The sequence below is a fragment of the Micromesistius poutassou genome (genome assembly GCF_964030765.1).
Source record: "Micromesistius poutassou genome assembly, chromosome: 16".
Taxonomy (NCBI): domain Eukaryota; kingdom Metazoa; phylum Chordata; class Actinopteri; order Gadiformes; family Gadidae; genus Micromesistius; species Micromesistius poutassou.
This window is the reverse complement of record NC_140286.1, coordinates 3787336-3801879: the sequence shown is the minus strand read 5'-3', so window position 1 is coordinate 3801879 and position 14544 is coordinate 3787336. Positions and strand designations below refer to the sequence as shown.

Sequence of the window (14544 nt, the reverse complement as noted above, 5' to 3'; positions counted from 1 at the left end):
TATGTCTCGCTGCACACCGTGACCGAACAACAAACCAAACAGGATGCCCAGATAATTCAATAGAGTCCGTGGGAAACACCAAAAAAAAAAAAAAACGGTCTGCCATTGAATCAGAGCAACGCTGAGGAGGAGCAGGCCCTTCGGAATGGAACTCCATCCCCCGTTCTTCGCCTCCGCGGTCTGTCGGGCCCACCGTATATATCTCACATTACTCAAGCATCCGGGGGGAACCGCAGACGTCTTACTGTCGCACTTTCGTAATACCGGCCCGGCTTTGTGGAACTCATCCTGGGCGGCGGCGTGGAACAGCAAATACCTGGCGGGCGGGCCGGGGACGTAATTAGGTGCATGGGTGACTGGGTGGGTGGTGGCTGCGGCGGTGGCGGCGGCGCCATATCAAAGGAGAGAGATTGCAGGGTGGTGCAGGGAACATCAGGGCTTTCTCGTCTTGAGATTAGTGTTGGAGCATACCCTGGTCCCCGAGGGGAGCTGATTAGGGGTCAGGAGTTGAGGAGTCGCTTCTTTCTCAGCAGTTGTGGCAGCCTGTCTCCTGTGTCTGTGTGCGTGTGCGTGCGTGCGTGTGAGTGTGCGTGTGTATGTGTGTCTGTGTGTGCACGCCTGAATGCTTGCACTTGTGTGCATGTTTGCTATGAAATCGAGATGAAGAGAGAGACCACGCGCGCGTGTGTGGACGTGCGTGCGTGCATGTGCATGTGTGTGTGCGGGCGCACACGGCAGCACTGAAGTGGCAAAGAAAGAGCATGTGGTCCTTGAGGCAACCGGAACATCTTTTATTGCGCTGAGTAATTAATTAAGCCATAAAATGGAGGCCGTCGCGGTGCGCCTTAAAAAGAGCCCACATCTGAACGGGGGGGGGGGGGCCTGTGGAGACGAGCCCACCTCCCCCCCCCGCGCCCGCCGCCTTCCCGCACCGCCGCCGCCCTCCTTATCCATTCTCCTCACGCCATTCGCCAGGCAGCCGCACACTCGGCACCGCTGCCCGCACCTGTCAGTCACGGCCGTGGATTAAGACATTCATCACGGGGAAGGGGGGGGGGGGGGGGGGGGGGGGGGGGGGGGGGGTGGGGGGGGCGTGCGGGGGGGGGGGGAGAAGTGTTCCCCCGTCTCGCCAGAGGCCAAAAGTGGATGGCTTCGCTTTGATGCATGACGCCTGTATTTCTCCCCGCTCTCTTCCTCTCTCGCCCAGGTGCTGTCAGGGCCTGTCTCACCGAGGGCCTGTCTCACCGAGGGCCTGTCTCACTGAGGGCGTGACCACCGCCTCTGATCCGGGACCATGGTCCCCTGGGGGCCCGCCGGGACGGCCCTGACCCTGCTGACCCTGCTGCTGGTGCCGCCGGCCGGCCGGGCCTGCCCGTCCCGCTGCCGCTGCTACAGCCTCACCGTGGAGTGCGGCTCGCTGGGTCTGAAGGAGATCCCCCAGGGGGTCCCGACCGCCACGCAGGTCAGCGGACGCCATCGCCGCCGCCACACTTTAAAGGAAATCCCCCCCCCCCCCACCACCCACCCACCCTTGAGTTCTACCAATGAGATTCGGTCATTTTTAGTTTTAGTCCTTCAGTAGATTATGATCCTAACAGACTCGCTGCAAAATCACACATCGGAGTAGGTATTGGTTGTTTCTCATGGTCGCTGCTTGTATTTTATCACTTTGAGTGGGAATGTGCAGCTTTTTGAGTTGACGAAGAATGCACCATAAACCACACTGACTGTGTGTTTGAATTACTATGCCAGTGAGGAGCAGGTTGGAGCAGGTTGGGGGAGGTAGTGAGGGGGCCGTCTCCATCCCAGCTCATGGCCTTCACACGTAGGCTGTGGAAGCCGCTGCCTTTGTGTCTGCTGGGAGGCGACAGCCCACTAACCGCTACGCCGTCACGGCCCGTGCTCATCAGCGGCCGCGCCGATCAGGGTTAATCAGTTTGGAGGGGATGTGCTTTGATGCCCGGGGCGCCAAGCAACAGGTACACCGCATGGCGTCGTTTGTTAGCTGGAAATTGGCATCCCACTGCGCCTGCTTTCTCTCTGAGAGAGAGAGAGAGAGAGAGAGAGAGAGAGGATGTATTTCTTTTTGCTCCCGGGGTTGGGCCACCTCACATTACCGCAGCTCATGAATATTAATGAGGAGCGTGTCCGGCATAAACGTCTCCATTAACCTCCGCCTCCCCCCCCCCCTGTTTGATACAGCCAATCGCATCGATCCTCATCCTGCTCTGTGCTTCCCACTTGGGGGGGGGTGGGGGGGGATGTGGGGGGGGGGGGGGGGGAGAGGAAGGGTGTTTCACCAATAAGGCAGACTTCCATGAATTATGGATTAAACAGCGCTGTGTCACAGGGTGCTTCCTCCCATCACTCACGGGCCTCTCTGCTCAGCTCGGCTGGCCTCTCTCCGCACACAACACGACGGGCGCTTTGAGGCGTGCAGAGTTTGCAGAACTACCGGTGAATAAAGCTGTTTCACGGCCCACCCCCACCCACCAAGTCGTTAAAAGCTTTGATTAGACTCTTCTCCAGGTCCATTCAAATCCAGGCCCTTTATTTCCTTTGAACCGAAGCACTTAAATTGAGTTGGAGTTTGAGTGGCTTCAATTAAAACCAAAGGAGGGTATTGATGCTGTTGTCGGTGTGAAGAGGTGAGTCACACTCTGTGTGTTTGTTGTTCAGGCATAGGACACAGCGTGGGCGAGGTGGGCACGTCTACCTATAGGCGTCCATATAATCTGAGATAACCAACCCCCCCCCCCCAATGGCAGCTGCTGGTCTTTCAAAGAGGGGAAGCTCACTTTTGGCCTACATCATATAAATTGTCAATTTATGTATATGTAAATTATGCTCTCTGTTCCTTTTCAAGGAAATGCTCTATCATACCAACTAGCTGTCTTTTCCAGTGACTTGACCAGTGTCCTCTCAATGGCCAGCAGAGCTAGGCTGCTTAAACGGCCTTGGCCCATTGTGTTATGGGTGTAGGACTTGAGCCGCTTTAAACAGGAGAAGCTCCTTGCAGATGTACACCTGCAGATGTAGCTCCAATTGTTGCCACTAATGAGAACAGTTTGTAAAGCTGAGGCATTGCACTGTCCAACTCCATGGACCCTAGTTAGACGGTCTCAAACGCAGACGTGAAGCGCAAAGTCGAAGTAGCTTTGTGGGCGGTTCTATGGCGCTGTTGCTATTATGACGGCAAGATAAATTAGCTTTGCGCCCGACGCAAATCTAAAATGGGTTGGTCTGAAACCTGTAGGTGTGTTTTGGGCGTAACGTGCAATAAACCAATGAGAGTACCATCTCCCATCCCCTTTAAGAGCCAGCGCATTTTACTTGACGAGTTGATAATTTGACAGCGCGTTTGCATTCTCCACTGAGACAGATGCATGACCACATGAATTTCAAACTTCAAATGGCTCAGTTTATGGCCAAATAATAGGCATAATTCACACATGGAATAGCGTTTTCTTCTACAACTTCAGAAACACTGAGTCGTCATGTAAATTTCAGCAAAGACAACTTAACACATATATGATATGCGGACGCGGTCCTGTGGTCGCCACTGTGGGTCTATTTAATGATATGTGGCAATACATTAACAAACATAGTTTGTTACCAGTATTGTATAGGTCCACATTATCGTTATCGACTTGTTCATAATATGCATGTGTAACGCGTAACGCAAAATACAGTCCATGGTGATGTATATTAACGGGGGGCCGTTAATATACATCGCCATGGACTGTATTATGCGTTACGTATTTAGTTTGCGTGTGTTTAAACAGATGGGTGCGCACACATACGCGCACCAAGCATCACCCGCATTCATTCATTCTTTTAAACACTCACTCGCGGTAAAACTATGTTTTCTCACAATCAAATATTCATCAATCCTGAAAGTTATGGGCTTGTACACGATGTCTGTGTCAAGAAAATATGTGTTTGCTGTACGGTGTTTGCAGATGCATTGATTACAAGTACAACTTACCGCTGTATCAGCTGTTACACAAGATCATTAGCTAACGACGTCGTTAAAACCCTTGTACAATCATTGCAGAGTTTTCAGACCGTTTCCCGACCGTTTCCCGATAACAACGTAACAACGTTGTTATCCAGGGGTACTCGTAGAGCACTAAGAGGCATCATTACTATAGCCTCAGTGGAGTCACCAGCTGGACATTCCGTGGTATTCATACTTTGCACGTGACGTCACAACGACTGGCTGGCGGGCAAGAGCAACGAAACCTAGTAACCTAATCAGGACGTCGCCAGTTTTACCACACGAACGGTCATTAGGTTCCTCTCAGTCCAAATACCGTTGTGATGGAAATATTAGTTCAACGGGAGCATTTGTGCCAGGCATAGCCTACACATGGTAAACTGACAAATTAGACATTTATTTTTGTACGGAATCTCCCTGCTTCTGAAATGCGCGAACATCTCCGCCCAGCGCTCATTCCACTGTGCAGATTAAATCGCGCAGCATTCTGTAACAGCAACTGTACGATCATCCCTGCCCTCACACATTGTTGAAATCATATGCTGGATGCTTTAATCTTTCTATGTGTTTTTTAGTGAATGATCGGGCTATAATAAGACCACATTGGCTATATAATCGCGGACAAAAGGGGACATTTCATAGTGGATGGTGGAATAGTAACATTCACCTTTGCTTTGATTATGAAGATATTCCTGTTTTTCACCTCCCATATGACAGCGTTGTTAACCCATCCGTAGGCTTTCAATTTTTGTGCGGTATAAGGTGACGGATTCTCAATGAGATTAATAAATATCTCCAAACTCCAAGTCTGGTAGAGTCTTTGCCAGCTTCAAAGCAATGAATACATCAGCGGGTGCTGTGTATGGATCACAAGTTCCGAGTATGTTTATCTTCTCTTTGTATCTAATTTTAAAATTTTGTGACATATGGTCTAAATAGTTGATTGATTGAAGTTCGGAAGATCGGAAATCTGCAAGGCTGCAATTCCCCTGGTTGGCCGTTGTTCGTCGCCATTTTGCCAACGTTTGTTGCCCTCCAGGTATCGATGGTAGTCACGTGACCGCAGTATGAATTGGACCGCAGTATGAATTGTGTTTTATTAAAACACATCCAATACCACGGAATGTCCAGCTGGCTCTATTTCGCAATACCCCAAAAACAGTGGTTACCGCCGATATATTACTTGTAGACTACTGTTAGATTTAAACAGCAAAGACAGAGACATGTTAGAAGTCAACAAAAATATAACTTATTGCAGCAATTTAAAATTCCAAAAATACTTGCGATACAGTCGAAATGTACCGATCAAACGCCACATCACAAGGCAACCCTATCACAAGGCATATAATAAAATCAAATGATTCCATTGCTCGTGTGGGAGGTCGCTTGCGAGCTGCACTTGCTGTCTCCCTCTGATTTTAATTCAACCATCGTGGTTAAAATGTCCTCATATTGATCAATGACAGAAGACATACTGTAGGCTACATGAATCATGCTGAGACCAGAGGGTGTCTGAGAATTTCTGCAGGCGTTTTTTGTTGCGATTGTTTGCCATAAAGCACTGTAGGCCCATCAGTGAGGCTGTGATGAAGTTCACTATATATTGGACCGTGTCTAGACAGTTACAAACATCCCTGACCTTATGGAGTGCACAATCGCCAAGTTGAGAGCGTGGTTTCTGCAGTGAACATAGACTGCTGCGGGAAACTGTGCTGCGATGCGTGCCTTTCCTGCTTACATTGCCTGCACCATCATACCCCTGCCCAACAATATGGGCAGGAATCGATCTAGACCAGCAACAGCAATAGCCGTGTCAATGCCTCTGCATTTGAATGATAATGAATGAATGGAACGTTGCATTTTTAATGTTGACACCAAAGTTTCTAGACTAGAGAGTGTGCGGTGCGCCAATCACTGAATGAATGAATGAAACCTGCAGAATCAGAGAAAGTCTGCCCTCTTTTCGGCGCAAAGCATGTTTCAGAAATCAGCACATTTAAATAAATGCTATAGTTGTCACACAGACACATGTTATTTTTTATTTTTATAATATGGAATTATTTCAGGGGAGAAAATGCCGTGAAACAATGTACGCACGGTGTGTTCAGAATTAGGACTGATATAGCATATGTTGGCCTAAACCTAATCAATTGTGTTTTAATATTTGTAGCATTCATATTAGTCTATTCTTTTCATAGGCTACTCTGCTGTTGGCCTTGATGGGGAGATATTTTTTTGCTGCCACAAAATATAGTTTAATCCAACAACATTCCTGCGTCTCCCCCTCCCACAGAGCCCATTTCAGCACCGTGTCAGTGGACAGCTACAATCCTACGACATCGTAAGAGCAGAGCATGCGCGTTCATGTTAAGAGGAGTTTCGGGAAACGCTCGCAAAAAAGTTACGATGCATCGTAAGATCCATCGTAAAAAGGATTGTACGAGTGTGGATCCATCGTTATCGGGAAACGGGGCCCTCGAGTTTATTATTGTTATTATTATTTAAACACATGGCATAGCGTACTCTACTGTGTTCATTCAAGCAGCCCTATGGATTTTTTTTTTCCACAATCCAAATGCTATTTCTATGCAGTTTCACTCATATGAACAATCTTTGACATCATAATATTTAAATCAGGCTAATCGTTTGCATGTTTGTGCTGTGTATAGCCTACGTGTGTGTAAGCGTATGTTGCAGTTCCGACCTACCATGGCACGTCAAAATAGCAACACCAACTGCGCTATCCGCTAGTGAATTTAGACCAGGAATTTTTCGTTCAGTTGCGCAATTGCATTGGCGCAATGTTTAGATCGGTAAAATAGCACCAAGTATCATTTGCGCCAGAACACGCCTCTGCTTTTCGCCGACACGCCTCTCCAGGCGCAAGTGTAGTGGTGCCTGGTTGATGCGGGGGAAAATCAGCTTTGTGCCGGGTGCAAACTAGCAACGATACATGCGTCTGTGTAGAAAGTAAATTGCGCTGGGTGCAAGATAGGGCCCCATGTCTTTAAGGAACACGAGAAATCACACAGCTTTCCCCTGTCACCCTGCAAGTCCTGATTTGAATACAGGACTTGAAGTTCAGACCTCAGGCTCCCTGAATCAAAGTAATGGCCAACCTCCAAAACGATATTAAACTTGAACAAGGAAATGTGGGAATTATGTTAAACTGAAGCAAGGAATTGTGTGAATAAGTGTATGAAATGTATGATGAAAATTGTCTAGCAATTTCGCTAAGCAAATATCAAGAAATAGGTTGCAGTTTGTCTTTCGACTTGCTTGCAAAATCTGCGATGGGACTGAGGACTGAAGAGAGCTCCGGCGACATTTTATAGTTCAAAATCACTGTAACTCAAACGGCAACTCAGTCTTTTGCAGACCCTCCAATCGTCACACAGAAGCCCAGCATCCAGGCCAGCCCACTCCTCCATTCACCCCCAGAGACGCTGAGTGTCCGTGGGAGGGACATAATCACAGTATTATCCAATGACCGTCGACTTTCGTCGCACTACAAAAAGCTGTTCTATGCAGCCCCATTGAAGCGGATGGACACTGAGCTTCAACAGGCAACTGCACTGTGACACTACGGGAATGTATGAGAAGGAAATCGAGTCAGTCGACCTGCTATAAGCAGCTGATTCTGAACAAACTCGTCTTCAAGATGGATGTGTTCTAACACATTTTTAGTCAATGAAAACAGTATATATTTGACCATTTCATTTTTGAAATTTTAGGGGAAGCTGAGCTTCCCTTGCAGTCTTAGAGAAATCGCCACTGCCCCCCCCCCAGTCTGCTCCTTACCGATGTATCTCTCAGCGGCTGTCAGCTGATAAAAGCCTCAGCTAAATGCTAGAATTTGCACAACACGTGATAAGCAACGACTCGCCTGATGGAAGCGAAAGCGGCATGTTGGCGGTCATGTCAGCGACGCCCGGCGAGGGATAAGGGTTTTAGGGACATTGGGGGTTTTAAGGACGTAGAGCTCGTAAGTCCCGCCCCTTCCGGTGGTCCCCATGGGACCTATGAGATCGTAAAATATGAATGGGTTTCAATGGAGAGAAAGTCATTATTTTTTATATGCCCCGGATTACACATATTTTTTTGTGGATTTAAATGATAATTTTTCATGTCAAGAGTTTGACCGTTTATTGTGCAATTGTTCAGTTGAAGGCTGTTAGAGAATACACAATGAGAAAGCCTACATGCATGTGACGTCACGCTCCCTGCGACTGGTGTGGACAAGACCGACAATCTCCCCTTCGGCATAACTGAAACTCTCCACATGCCCCGAATTATAATGGTCTTCACCTCTTTCGATGCTGTTATCCTCCCCTTGGAAAGTGGAAGTGAAGTGGAGCAGAGAGATCACCATGTCTGTACCAGAGTTCCAAGTGTGGGTGGTGGTGACGTGTATCATTCACGTCGAGAGCAGCAAAGGATGTAGTTCACAAAGCGGCCTCACACAAACATTATCAAACTTCTTTGCGATAAATTGTGGTTTTCTTTGCATGAAAAAGTATCATTTAAATCCACAAACAACATATGTGTAATCCGGGGCATATAAAGACTGGGACCAGAAAATAATTACTTTCTCTCCATTGAAACCCATTCATATTTTACGATCTCATAGGTCCCATGGGGACCTCCGGAAGGGGCGGTACTTACGAGCTCTGTTGGGGGTTCCAACACGGTACCCTTGGGCTGGGAGGGGGGGTCAAACACCCGCCCAGAGTACACTGGCCCACTTTGACTCCTTCCTACACAGCGGTCAGGGGACGACGGCTGCTCATAAATCTGAGCCCTTTATTAAAAAGGTTAATAAGTGGAGTACTCCTGTGTAGCACTAACCAATACACTATCCTACCACACACACACACACACACACACACTACCCCTGGGCGACCCTCCAGCACCATGAGTGCTTGTGCATTCTGCCACTCTCAGACTCCATCACTGCCCTGAAACCTCTTTTCAAAAACCCATCTGTTCAAATTAGCCGGTACTCAGTTAAAAACACATTTGCATTCCCACTTGTCAGTTCTCCCCCCCCTCTGCTCCTGCTGACAGTTTAAAGTGTCTCCGTGTCCAGCCTACTCTGTTCCTTTTACCTAATATGTTATTGTTTCTGCACTTTAAAGAGATCCTCATTGAGATCCCTGAAAGTGTTATTATCATTATTACGATTCCAGTCATACTCCTCTCCCCCCCCCCCCCCCCCCCCCCTCCCCCCCTCCCCCCCTCACAGACCTTCTTCCTCCAGGACAACGCCGTGGTCCAGATCCGCCTCCTGGACCTGTCCCGTCTGGGGGTCCTGCACTACCTCTACCTGCAGAACAACAGCATCTCGGCTCTGGAGCCCGGGGCCTTCCTCAGCCAGGGGGAGCTCCTGGAGCTGGCCCTCAACGGGAACCTCATCCACCTGGTGACCGCAGACGTCTTCCGGGGCCTGGACCACCTGCGCATCCTGTACCTGGCCGGCAACCAGATCACCCGGCTGCAGGACTACATCTTCAGGGGCCTGCACGTCAGTACACACTCTTCTGTGCACCCTTCTGGGAGTTAGTCACACTGGGGGAGCTCAGACCCAGAGCCGTTTGGCTGGGAGTCAACCCACCCTAACCCGCCCTTGCATAGCAATACTCGCATCGCTAGGCATCCATCCATCCTTTAGCAACGAGCTCCAGAAGGTGTGCTTAAGCCCAGTTGACTCATGGCGGGGGTGTGTGTGTGTGTGTGTGTGTTTAGTGTTGGATCGTACCCTGGTCCCCGAGGGGAGCTGATGCTGAGGCGTCAGGAGTTGAGGAGTCACTTCGTGTGTGTGTGTGTGTGTGTGTATGTGTGTGTGTGTGTGTGTGTGTGTGTGTGTGTGTGTGTGTGTGTGTGTGTGTGTGTGTGTGTGTGTGTCGGGGGGGGGATGACGCACACTAGCATGCGAGTCACATCGCCGGGAACATGTAGGGGTATGAGTTAATGCATGTTTTTATAAAGAGGCTGGCGATGAGGCTGTGAGAGTGGCTGCCAGGCAACAGGGTAATGAGACACCATGTGGCTGTAATGACGCCGCTCCCACAAACACACGCGGCAGGGGGTCCGAACCGGAAATACCATGATTGGACCACTTGAGGGCGAAATGGCCGTGATGCAAGATTGCCCCGCAAAACTACAGTCGTTCAGTTCTGCCATCATGGCCTTTACTTCTGCGTGCCATTTAGCTCTGCTCCGCACCGCGCCCCCCCCCCCCCCCCCCCCCCCCCCCCCGTATCAAAATGTCATCGGCACGAAAGGGTTCCCTCCCGCCCTGATTTATGAGGTACGAGGATGTACACCTTCCATTATGTTCACCCATGTTTCCGCAGGGTCAACCCACCAAGGTTTTGGCAAGGAGAGCCGATAGGTTAGGGTGTTAGGACTCCCAGCCCGGAAGGTTCCGGGTTCAAAGCCCGGCCTACCTATGGGCATCCCTGAGCAAGATGCCTTACCACTCTCTCCTCCTTCCTTAATAACATGCATCTTAAAAAACCCTAAAATCACTGTCAAGTCGCTTGGATCAAAGAAGCATCCACACGAACGACCGCATAGTGTTAAAATCCTTTTCCCCTCCATGTGTTCACCTTCTCCCCCCCCCCATCCCCCCCTATCCCCCCCTATCCCCCCACAGCGTCTGCAGGAGCTCCATCTCCAGGACAACAGCATCGAGCTGCTGGGGGACCAGGCCCTGTCCGGCCTGACCTCCCTGGCCCTGCTCGACCTCAGCCGCAACCACCTGCGCACCCTGGGGCCCTCCTCGCTGAAGGCCCTGGTCAGCCTGCAGGTGCTGCGGGTCACAGGTGAGCCCGACCGGGGGCGGACGCCGAAAAGCCGCCGCACGCCGTCACTCCGTCTGCCCGTCTGTTCGTTCCTTCGTCCGCCTTCCGTGGGCCCAACCCTCCGTCCTCCTGTCATCCATCGATGTGTCTATCCACCCGTTCGTCCTCAATCCGTCACCCGCCCATCCATCAACCTTTCACCCATTTAGTATGGCTCTTTTAATCCATCCGCCCATCCATCAACCTTTCATCCATCTAGTGTGGCTCCTTTAATCCATCTACCCATCCGTCTAGTTTTCTATCTGTTTCAAAATAGAAAAATACTTTTTGGTGTGGGGAACTTTCTTTCGGGTCTATAAATGATTGGCCGGGCTTGTGCAATACACCAGAAATCCATTGAGGTGGAAAGACATTAAATATTTTTTATTCAAGCACACAACGCCCGGTTCCTTCTTCCTGCACTGCAATGCGTTTATTGTTTGGGAAAAAAAAAAAAAACACCCACAATTATACAAGAGCACTGTACACTTCTAGAGCACTTTCTGAGGCTCTCACATGAACCCGTTTTCATGCTGGAATGGCCCCTTTCAACTACAACATACTCATTAGAGCCAGTAAGCCCTGAAGCTCAGAGGACAGCTAATTAGTGGCCCATTACCTCCCCTATCTATGGGCATACTGCTGGTGATCAACCAACCTTTAGTGGAACAATTTGCAACCAATCAACCAATGCAACTGACCCCGGGACCAATCAGAAGGCACTAAAGCCCAGAGACCCTTGGTCCACTGATTTCCTTAATGTGTTTCAGCCATCGCTCTCTAATGCCGCGCCGCACTAACACGTCTTCCACCTTTAAAAGGGTTGGTTGGCTCTTCAACCAACCACGCTCCCCACGACTCCAGAGCAGTGATTATTTTTCCCTCACAGATGTCTTGTACTGCCACCGACTTACGCTCAATTCAAAGCATGCGGCTGAACTGCAGAAGGAAAGCCAAAAAATCTGTTTGAGGTCAGATTCTAAAATAGGCCACAGATATCTATGGCAACGTAAGCACTGATAAAAGGTCCAAAAAAGTTTTGTGCAGTATAAGATCAGTGCAAGTGAATAACTATTCAAAACCCATCCAAAGGCAGAGGAAACATTTTTTTTTTCCTCTCGTCTCATCACAAAGTCAAATGGCCTGTTGTGTTCCTCCGACAGAGAACCCGTGGCGGTGTGACTGCGCGCTGGGCTGGCTGCGGACCTGGATCAGCGAGGAGGGCCAGCGCCTGCTGAGCTCCGCCGAGCAGCGCCGGCTGATGTGCGCCGAGCCCCCCCGCCTGTCCCACCTCAGCCTGGTGGAGGTGGCCCCCAACAGCCTGGTGTGCATCCCCCCTGTGGTGCAGCTGGAGCCCAGCCACCTCACCGTGCGCCTGGGGGAGAGCCTGCGCGTCTCCTGCCAGGCGTCGGGCTACCCCCAGCCCCAGGTCACCTGGAGGAAGTCCTCCCACGGCCGCACGCAGCTCTCCCCGCGGGGCCTGGTCCAGGAGCTGGGCCCCGATGGGGAGCTGTTCGTCCCGGGCCCGGCGGGCCCCGCCACCGCGTCTCCTCCTCCTCCTCCTCCTCCCTCCCCTGCTCCTCCCGGGTCCGGAGCGGACAAGGCGGCGGCGGCGGCGGGGAGCAGCGGCGGCCTGGGCGGGCTGGTGCGTGGCGTGGAGGAGGGCGGCGAGCGGGACAGCTTCGACCCCGACACGGGCAGCGGCATGCTGTTCCTCAGCAACGTGACCGTGGCGCACGCCGGCCGCTACGAGTGCGAGGCCTGGAACCCGGGGGGCGTGGCCAGGGTGACCTTCCACCTGGCGGTAAACATGTCCTCCTCCTCCTCCTCGTCCCAGTACTGGCCCCGCCTCCACGCCCACCCTCCGTCCTCCTCCTCCTCCTCCTCCTCGTCCGGCGGCTCCTCCTACTTCCACCCGGAGGTGCTGGACGTCAGCCAGGAGCCCCTGTACGAGCAGGACAGCATGGACTTCAACGCCCTGGGCGCCGCCACGCAGACCGCCATCGCCATGGGCATCTCCCTGCTGGCGCTCACCGCCCTGCTGCTGCTCGTCATGATCTACACGCGGCACCGCCAGCGGCGCAAGGAGGAGCGGGGGTCCTACTGCACCAGCAAGGAGGAGAGCATCCTCTACGTCAACGACTACTCCGACGGGCCCACCACCTTCTCCCAGCTGGAGGAGTACCGGGACAACCAGGGCCACGAGATGTACGTGCTGAACCACGCCCGGCCCGTCCTGGGCCCCAGGGCCGGGGCGTGCCCCATGGTGGGCGGGTACTGCCAGCAGGGCAGCATGAAGGACGCACTGCTGGACCACGAGATGGTGCAGACGCTGAGCCGCTCGGGCGTGGTCATGGGGCCCCGGAGGAACCCGGCGGAGGGCGGAGAGGGGCCCCCGACGCTGGACCCCGAAGGGCTGTTCATGGGACAGAGTCTGCTGTTTGGATCGCAGGTCGCCTATGAGATCCACTGCTGAGGCGCTACGAGCGCTCAGCTGCTCCCGGAGACATCGGCTTTTTTGCGTCTAGAGAGTGTTCCGACAAACTGCCACTGCTGTAATAATCAGCGCAAGGTGCTCCGAAACGGTGCGTCCGAAGAAAATAATGAGCTTAATCTCCGGAAGGCAAACACCGGTGTTAACATACAGCTTTCAATCCAGAATTAGGACATCATTGTTGTACATTGATTGTTTTTCGACTTGTTGTGTTTCGTGACGCCAAAAAAAAAGGCAAGAACAAGTCACACCGATGCCGACTTCCAGTGGAACCCCCTGGGTTTTATGGTACTGTACGTACATTAGGTTGACGGAGTCGTGTACATCACGCTGAAAGACTTGACTGAATGTACTTTACATTGACGTATGTAAAGCAGGACGGACAGACTTATGTACATTGTGTTGACAGACTGGTGTACAGCAGGGTTGTCAGACTTATGTACATTGTGTTGACAGACTGGTGTACAGCAGGGTGGACAGACTGGTGTACAGCAGGGTAAGCAGAGTATGTTTCTAAGGATTTCGGTTTTAATGATACAGTATACTGTGAAGGCACAAGTAAAGACTGATGTAGACGTTTATGAAGCGGATGGGAAAACAGAAATACTTTGATTTGAGCAGGATCCTCAGAAAAGCCAGAGTCACCGTAAAGGAGTGAGAACTACTGAGAATGGGTTTTGGGTTGTAAATCCAGTTTTGTAATGTGAAGTATTGATTTTGGACCTTGTGTATCTTTGTGTCTGTGCTTCAACTGTTTTTTAAATTTAGTTTTATTATTATTATTATTATTATTATTATTATTATTATTATTATTTATTATTTTTACTCTTTATCATCTTTCTTACGGATTTGCATTTGTACGGCGTTGAATCGCAAGCTTTGTCTTCGTTCCATAAGCGTGAGTAGGCGGTGAGGGCTGTGTTTTTACCGCAGCGAGTGCGGGTCGTAGCGAGTTTCAATCATTCCTGTTTGCAGTTTTTATAGTGCTTTCCGTCTCCTTTTTTTTTTTTAATGACATTGCCGCGGTGAAAATGTATTTCTGTGTCCGACTAAATCTGGTGTTCTGTGTGTGGAAAATGACCCCAGTAACAGTCCGCTTCTGATGATTACATGTTTTTCTGTCTACCGTCTTCAACTAATAAATTGTATTTTAAAACAGCTTGCCACTATGTTGTTTGTGATTGCGGCCCCCGCTTTCAGGCTGT

At 50.7% G+C, this 14544-nt stretch overlaps 1 protein-coding gene across 1 annotated transcript; it reads left to right on the top strand.

The window, feature by feature from the left end:
- Positions 1 to 1103: 1103 nt before the first annotated feature.
- On the top strand, positions 1104 to 13458 carry lrrc24 (leucine rich repeat containing 24). The gene is made up of 4 exons (XM_084481201.1): positions 1104 to 1462; positions 9246 to 9524; positions 10659 to 10827; positions 12009 to 13458. Exons 1-4 carry the CDS (start codon positions 1295 to 1297, stop codon positions 13319 to 13321), a joined length of 1929 nt encoding a protein of 642 aa, XP_084337327.1. The 5' UTR covers positions 1104 to 1294; the 3' UTR covers positions 13322 to 13458.
- The last annotated feature ends 1086 nt before the right edge of the window (positions 13459 to 14544 follow it).